The sequence below is a fragment of the Leptodactylus fuscus genome, chromosome 10, assembly GCF_031893055.1.
Source record: "Leptodactylus fuscus isolate aLepFus1 chromosome 10, aLepFus1.hap2, whole genome shotgun sequence".
NCBI lineage: Eukaryota > Metazoa > Chordata > Amphibia > Anura > Leptodactylidae > Leptodactylus > Leptodactylus fuscus.
The window spans coordinates 30,819,668-30,828,756 of NC_134274.1; the positions used below are offsets into that span (position 1 = coordinate 30,819,668).

General features: G+C 40.1%; 1 protein-coding gene across 1 annotated transcript; it reads right to left on the reverse strand.

Annotated features, from left to right (window-relative positions):
• Positions 1–526: 526 nt before the first annotated feature.
• On the reverse strand, positions 527–2,595 carry DKK1 (dickkopf Wnt signaling pathway inhibitor 1). The gene is made up of 4 exons (XM_075287985.1): positions 2,345–2,595; positions 1,946–2,099; positions 1,132–1,284; positions 527–968 (listed from the first exon to the last, which is right to left on the reverse strand). Exons 1-4 carry the CDS (start codon positions 2,546–2,548, stop codon positions 712–714), a joined length of 768 nt encoding a protein of 255 aa, XP_075144086.1. The 5' UTR covers positions 2,549–2,595; the 3' UTR covers positions 527–711.
• Between the last annotated feature and the right edge of the window lie 6,494 nt (positions 2,596–9,089).

The window sequence follows — 9,089 nt, forward strand, 5'->3', positions numbered from 1 at the left end:
TGCTCAGAACATGCGGACAGAGAAGTACTTCATGATCTATTTTTCTGTCTGCATGACTTGTGTGGAGACTGTGCGGAAAGCACGCGGACCCCATTGTAGTCTATGGGGTCCATGTGCTTTCACTGCACACCACTTGCCAATGCGTTCGGTAGTCCATTCTGAACAGAAGACTGAACACAGATGTGAACCGGCCCTAAGCACTAATATATTTGATCTTTATAGTGTGATCCACCCCTTACCAATTCTAATAAAGAAACTGAATATTGTGGTAAAATAAACCAAACCAAGGTAGTAGCAACCAATAGGAAGTCCTTCTGACTATAAAAGCCGATATATACATACACTTACAACAGACTGCAGATTTCTAATTTTTCAAAATATTTTATTTAAAATAAAAATGCTGACATCCTAAAACATAAATTCTATATACAATATAAAAAGGGTACAAATGTACAGATAGAAGCATATTGGCAGCAATTTACTAACTTTCCACAATCATAAATATATACAACTGAGAGTTGCATCGTATGTACAACACAGTAATTTACTGCAAATAATAGAATGCGGTTCCATAAAAAGAAACTATTCAGGTGACCGTGGATCATAGACGACCTCCAGAGGACGTCGTGTAAACAGATACATCCAAAGAGCAAGTCATCCGTCAAGCAAAGTCCTAGCTTAACATAGGAAGAGGAAGTCCATGAAGAGTCCTCAATGCCTCTGACAAGTGTGGAGTCTGGAGGTTTTAGGGACAGTTGTGAACTCTCCTTTCTGTAACTTGCAGGACAGGCCTGCTCCACAATGACAACGCTGGAATATCTCCAGACCATGGGAACCTTTTCTCCTATGCTTGGTGCACACTTGACCTTCTTCGAGGACAGGTTTGCAGATCTTTGACCAGAAGTGACGTGCACAACAAAGTCCTGGACCACAGTCGCTTGAGCGGAGACAGACGTCACCATCACGACCTAGGAAAAAAAAAAACAAAGTTTATATGAGTATATGCAATGCTCCATAAAATATGTACCGTATACTGATATAACATAAGGCGCCCTTGCCACATCTATAGGTAAAATAATAATAATCTTAGTGGTGCAGAATATTGCAAAAATGAAAAGTCAACAAATTTACCTTTAAATGGCTGCATTCCAGAAGGAGATGTAGTGAATTTGGTGTTGGTATCTGCTGTGGCCTGGTCGGTATTGTAGGTCTCCATAATAGGATCGTCCACATATCCATGATGAGGGAAACGTTCATTTTCATGCTCAACCGGCATACAGATACCTGTGAGGGAACAAGTCCCAAGTTAGCATAGGTATATAAGAAATGTGCACCATGAGCAAGGATACATAGCAGAGATTATAACAACGGACATGTATATAGAATCACAAAGCATCACCTGGTCTATGAGGACAATGTAAGACAATACACTTCACCTGCGAATATAATGGCCTAATAAAGAACACCAAAAAGGGCTACAGCGGACTATAAAGTGGCTGTGGGGTCAGACCATTTCCAATTGTCATGGTAAGTGACCCCTTAGTACATATGCTAAGGTTTGGCTTTCTCATTACAGAGTTTGTCCAAATCCTCAAAGACAGGACAATATTTTGTTGTTAAGCAAACTAAGCACTTAGTGTTACAGCAGGGGACAATGTTGCATTGCTTTATGCCATTGCGCCCATACATTTCAAACAGGATATTTTAGCTTAAATGAATGGGCTGAGGTTGTTCCATGCTTTGTATACAATGAATTGCTGCAGGACACAATGTTATGCAGATTGTCTTCTATAGTCACAGGTATCCACCATTGAAAGGAGAACTGGATCTACCACAATCTCCAATGTGCTGCTGCTAAGTCTCTTTACTATATAACTAATATACTGGCATTAGTCACTAACATTAGTTACTTTGCAATACATTATATTGGGTTATCATGACTTACCATTATTGCAGTAGTTGCCCATGCAGCACATGGCATCCCGGAGACATCTCTTTCTGCGTTTCCTACATGCCAGGCAGACCATGTTGTTTCCATTTCTAGCGCTATGGCAGAATTCATCTAGGGCACAATCATCATCTTCTGTGCAAGTGTAGAGCTGAAATATACAGGAGATGTGAGTATACTGATATATAACATCACTATCATCATACCCTATATAGCATGTGTTTACACTGGCCCACTGAGCTGACAGTCTGCAATAAATGATATTGGTTACATATCACCACTTGGATCAGAACCTCCTATAGATAACAGTTTGGTACATGCATTAGTATTCTAAACCTCCAATAAGTCTGAACAGTAGCTTATACACAGCAGAAGGTAACATGATGTCTTACTCACCGGGTAAGCTTCAAAGGGCTGGTACTTGTTAGCAATGTCATAGAAGGAGTCCGGGCTGACACTGACTGGGTAGAAGCCCATAGGTTGTCCAGCAGGAGCTGCAGGAGCATTCTTGATGGAGTTGGAGTTTGCCACCACCACATAGGCAGAGGCTCCTTGGACAAGGGTGAGGAGGGTCATGAGCATCCAGATAAGAAGGTGCATGGTCAGGAGATGAGATAAGTCCTGGGAGGTGCAGCTGAGAAGAGTCTCCAGTATTGCTACTGTATGGAGATACTGACGACCTGGGGCTCTACTTATACTGCTCGCCTTGTTTGGATACACGCCCATAACACGGCACAACAAAGCCAAGGGATGGGATTTCAAAGCTGTGGGATTTGTGTCGCTCCAGCCCAGACTGGCAGCAGCCGGGGATTTCACAATCATTGCAATTAGCTAGGACAGGGCTGATGAGCACACAACCAGAAGCCTGGAAGCTGTACAAGACTATATATATATATATATATATATATATATATATATATATATATATATATATATATATTATATTACACACACTGCACACAGCCCAGGAGCCTGGAAACTATACAAGACTATATATATATATATATATATATATATATATATATATATATATATATATATATATATTACACACACAGAAGCTAGTATCTATCCTTGTACATCCATCATTATAAATATATAGCTATCAATATTCTTATACTGTGTACACAGAGGCAAGTTTACAGCTAATTGTCTAATTGTATAAGATTCTAAATATATGGCTGTCAATAAGTAAAAGAAAATATACACTGAAGGATTAAAATGCAGAGAAAGATATATGTGTGTGTAAAATATAAAAGATATATAAATTGATGGGATCAATATCCAAGCTGTAATAATATCGACTAATTACATATAATAGACAAATCAGTAGATAAATAATTATTAGGAATATAATCTGACAAATGTGGATAAATCATAGAATTTATATCAATTAGATAAACTGACATATATAATAGAGAAATGAGTAGATAGTAAGACAGATAGATAGATAGATAGATAGATAGATAGATAACTAGATAGATAGATTTAACATAGGTAGAAGGAAAGGATATAAACTGACAATTGTAGTAAATTTATTGATGAACAGATATAAATTAGACACATTGACAAATATAACGAATGGATGGATAGATAGATAGATAGATAGATAGATAGATAGGACAGATAGATAGATAGATAGATAGATAGATAGATAGATAGAAGATAGATTTAAATTAACTGACAGATATTGTATGAGTAATCCCTATAGTTAAATAGATTAATGATCGATATACAGATCAATAGAAGACAGATCACTGGCCATTTCTAATAAAACTGAAATCTTATGGGTTTTAACAGTATTGTGGATACAATTACATAAGAGCATTTATTATGGCGGTATCTGTAGCATCAAAGTAGAAGTTACCTGAGTCTATTTTATAATTAGAGAACTGGCGCCAACTAGTGGTCAATTTGCAGTAATAAATTTTACTTTGAAACCTTAGACTTTCTTATCTGGTATCCAAAATTACTTTATGTCAAGCATGAAGAAGCTGATTTGAAAGAAATAACTTTTTTTTCTGTAGAACTAAAAGTTACAAAGACAGAAGAGGCTGAAGAAGAACAAGACAGGAGATGTTCTGCTAGCTGGACTGAAATATCATATTCTAATATTATACAGAGGAAATGTGTAAGGTCTCCTGCACATGTCCAGGTGTATGGACCCATTTCTGTGGCCCCACGCACATTTTGGTGGCTGTGGGTCCATGTTATATCCAAGTACCCTTAAATAATGAAGCATGTGCAATTTTTAGTGCAAAGTGTACAATTCTTTTTGCAGGTCATGTTTGTGGTTGACATACTGACATATTGTTTGCGGATGGCAGATCAGTATTTGTAGACACTATACACCAGTACGGTCGTATACAGGAGGCCTTAAGGAGTCTTCGTTTGGTACCAAATACATGAAAAATTCTCCCTAAGACGCAATGCTTATACTGTATAAAGCGTCCAATGACACATATAGCTCTGTATGCACCTGGAATCATACACAGGTACACTTGGGCTCCATAGACATCCATGGGTCCCATTAGATAGCTCCAATCATCCTATAGATAGTGTACATGAAGCCTAGTTCCATATGTGGGTTTAGCACTAGATGCCAATTATTGGTGGGTGTTAGTTGGTACTACTCAATGACCAAGAACTTCCCATAGGTGCCAATGCAAAGATGACTAGTATTACTAGACAACAGTCATGTCAAGTATCCGAAAGTCAAGCGTCTTAAAGACTGAGCCCTCATTTGAAGTTGGAATCATGTCTAAGTCATTTCACAAGAAGGAGCTTTAGGACATCTCCGGCAATGAAAAGGAGATGAGGAAGACACATGTCTCCATGTAATGTGAATAACACACAAACAAACAGAACATTGCTTCCATTTATCAGATGCTGAGGTGTTGTCAGAGGACGTCTCATAGATTATTACTTCTGGAACAAGACGGCGTTTATTTCATCACTTCAAAAAGCTGTTCTGGTGAATTTTTTGCATTCTCGGTCTATAACCTCAAATTTGAGTCATTATCCCGGCACCAAGTTTCATGATCTTAGGCCGAGATAACTATTGCAGTCGACGTTATTAGCCTTTTCTTTTAAACAATAGAGCAAAGTGTTACCTGCCGTACAAAGTGCAGGATGCTACACATCAAAAGCTATTGAATTCCAACAGTACGCTCATTCTTTAATGTCTGACTACAGCTTACAAAACTAGAGGTTTGTGTGGAGGTCAAAGGAATGGCACTATGATACATGGACGGGAGCACGACAGGGGAAGAAATTGGGGTTCCTGATATTCTTATATAACTGAACTAAAGGGGTTCTATGAAGTCAGTATATATGTTTGTTGTTTATTTCAGAAATGGCACCACAGTTGTACATAGCACTGTATGAATGGGCTGAACTGCAATACCTGACTAAGCCTATGGGTAATGGGGCGCTGTACCTGTGAAATTATCCTGTATAGCTCCAATAAGAGAACGTTTGTCAATCTTGGGGTCTAGAAGGTGAAGTAAGGTTAATTCACACAGTGAATTCACATATGGGAAGATGATAAAAGTAATGTAGGTATTTTGTATAGACAATGACACAGCATAGCCTTCTCCTATACATAGATAACATGTGCACTTATACTAGATATACACTCACCGGCCACTTTATTAGGTACACCATGCTAGTAACGGGTTGAACCCCCTTTTGCCTTCAGAACTGCCTCAATTCTTCGTGGCATAGATTCAACAAGGTGCTGGAAGCATTCCTCAGAGATTTTGGTCCATATTGACATGATGGCATCACACAGTTGCCGCAGATTTGTCGGCTGCACATCCATGATGCGAATCTCCCGTTCCACCACATCCCAAAGATGCTCTATTGGATTGAGATCTGGTGACTGTGGAGGCCATTGGAGTACAGTGAACTCATTGTCATGTTCAAGAAACCAGTCTGAGATGATTCCAGCTTTATGACATGGCGCATTATCCTGCTGAAAGTAGCCATCAGATGTTGGGTACATTGTGGTCATAAAGGGATGGACATGGTCAGCAACAATACTCAGGTAGGCTTTGGCGTTGCAACGATGCTCAATTGGTACCAAGGGGCCCAAAGAGTGCCAAGAAAATATTCCCCACACCATGACACCACCACCACCAGCCTGAACCGTTGATACAAGGCAGGATGGATCCATGCTTTCATGTTGTTGACGCCAAATTCTGACCCTACCATCCGAATGTCGCAGCAGAAATCGAGACTCATCAGATCAGGCAACGTTTTTCCAATCTTCAATTGTCCAATTTCGATGAGCTTGTGCAAATTGTAGCCTCAGTTTCCTGTTCTTAGCTGAAAGGAGTGGCACCCGGTGTGGTCTTCTGCTGCTGTAGCCCATCTGCCTCAAAGTTCGACGTACTGTGCGTTCAGAGATGCTCTTCTGGCTACCTTGGTTGTAACGGGTGGCTATTTGAGTCACTGTTGCCTTTCTATCAGCTCGAACCAGTCTGGCCATTCTCCTCTGACCTCTGGCATCAACAACGCATTTCCGCCCACAGAACTGCCGCTCACTGGATGTTTTTTCTTTTTCGGACCATTCTCTGTAAACCCTAGAGATGGTTGTGCGTGAAAATCCCAGTAGATCAGCAGTTTCTGAAATACTCAGACCAGCCCTTCTGGCACCAACAACCATGCCACGTTCAAAGGCACTCAAATCACCTTTCTTCCCCTTTCTTCTCTCATACAGAGAGAGGATAAGTCATTTTGGGAGAGGATATCCATGTATCCATTTTCCTAAGGAGAGAGGATAATTTTTGTGGCATAGTCTGTTTGTGCTAATGATGTTTGTGCTTTAATAGATCATTATGTATGTATCCCACATCCATAGACGAAATGTAAATGAACCCCCATTCTACCCCTTCCTCCACAGCTGCTGTCTCCGAGATCCGTATTTGGAATCAGCCTGTAAAGCCTGGTTCACATCTGTGTTTGGGTTTCCATTCGGGGAGTCAGCTTGGGGACCCCCCCAAATGGAGACCTATACACATTAAAAAGTGGTTACCTGAGAAACCTGCAGACCTCATAGACTATAATGGGGTCCGTGTGGTTACCGCATGAAACATGCAAAAGGAAAAGTGCTGGAAACAGCACTTTTCCCTCTGCATGTTTCGTACGGAAACCACACGGACCCCATTACAGTCTATGGGGTCCACGGGTTTCCTTAGGTCACTGCTTTTTAATGCGTATAGGTTTCCATTTGGGGGATCCCCAAGCTGACTCCCCGAATGGAAACCTGAACACAGATGTGAACTGAACCTTAAATAAGATAGAACTGAATAATAGAGCAGGTTTTGTGTTCTTATAAAATTAGCGTATACAAGTGCAGCAGAGATGGGTTTGTCATGTACAGCAGAGCTGAATATGTGATTTGTAATACCATGATATAATATGAATTTAGCAGTTGTTAACATTTTACGGATTATCACCTATGCTTAGGTGAATGTGGCTAATGCACATGCACAGATATTTTTTGCAATAGATTATTTTTTTAAAAAATTCACCATAATCCTTGTATCCCTGGCACTCTATACACATTATCATATGCGAATATCCCTAAGAGGACATCAGTTTTGCAGTGTCATTTGGAGGTATACAGATGCTACTATATAGACATATACTGATATCATCGCCATTGTAAAAAAATGTACTTATGACACAGTATACTTATTTTTTTACTGGCTATCTCTGCATATATAGTACAGCGGACTGTTCTAATCCATACATCAACCAATATATAAAATATACCAGCTTGATGGAGAGAGGCCAGGAAGGACCTATGTCAGGTGAGTGGGAGGCTATGGATACATTTACATATATGTGTGACCTTTCCCATAGCGTACGGCAGGGGTACGCCAACATTCACCCCAACTGCATTCACAACAGGAACAAAATACCCCCCCTTCTCAGACATGGTGTCAGTGATCAAACCCCTACTGTTCAGCAATTTAGGACAAATATATTTAGTGACATAACTCTATTATACAAATATAATGGCACCATTGCTTGTTGTCCGTAGTGTTGACGTAAATGTAACAAAGTATTCATACCAAGTATATTATTCTAATAATATTGATACATAATATAACTATTTGTTTCGCTATGTTTCCTAATGAGCTGACACTTCAATAGAGCGAATCTAACACTCAGCTTTGTGAAAACTAACATAGAAGTCTCAGAATAGGAGCGTCTTCAGCTGAGAGCCCTAATAAGCCCATGCCTCTTGCACTCCATTGAACTAAACTGTGAAGCTATTCTTTTCCTGGCGGAGCAGCCTTTGTTTTCTCAGTCCATCCCAGTGTTCTCTGCTCTAAAATGAAGCTTGTTTAAGGATTCCCTTTGATGAGCTGAGATCAAACAGACGGAGGACCCCAGGTCCTAATCAGACTTTGGCAAAGGTGGCATTTTCACAAATAGTTTGCCTGGGTTTTCTGTAGGTTTTTTTTCGTTCAGACATTGTACTCAGCAAATTTATCCGGTTAAATGTCAGGTAATCCTCTCTGTGACTACTGCCTGTCCTAAATCTATTCACACTACAATGGCTGATGTTTCCTTGTAGTGTCATTTCATCAGCAAAACACACACTTTTCACATAATTTAATTGAGTGGGGGCCAGCACGTGTAGGGGGATGGAGTTGCAGCTTTCGTGCATAGATGCAGCCACGGTGTACCGAACAGGATTTTATGGCAATTTTAGATATGCTTATGGCATAGGGATGATGTAAACGCAGAATCCTCAAATCTTTGACTACTGCATTAAAGGAAACTCTGATAAGAGTATTAGGCTAAGTTAACATCTGCGCCATTGTCTCTAGAGACTCTGTCGCAGAATTCACTAAAAAAAAAATCAGCGGAGAGAACAATCCTGCATGGGGGACCTTTCTCCCTGGTTTCAAATTGTTATGGCAGACATCCAATGTGCACCACCGGCGTACCCCATTATAGTCGTTATAGTGTCCACGTGTAACTACAACAGTGGTCCGGCTTTCTGTCATTCAGATCCCCCAGTGGACCAGAACGACAGAGTCCGACACAGATGTGAACCTAGCATAAGGCTACACACATAGAGCTGTGGGCTTTGTTTCTTATCCATGTATTTAATGGCTAC

Coding starts and splice junctions, on each gene's coding strand:
- DKK1 (XM_075287985.1), bottom strand. CDS start 2,548: ATGCACCTTCTTATCTGGATGCTCATGACCCTCCTCACCCTTGTCCAA. Junction 1,285..1,945: donor GGGCAACTACTGCAATAATG/GTAAGTCATGAT, acceptor GTTCCCTCACAG/GTATCTGTATGCCGGTTGAG. Junction 969..1,131: donor TGGAATGCAGCCATTTAAAG/GTAAATTTGTTG, acceptor TTTTTTTCCTAG/GTCGTGATGGTGACGTCTGT.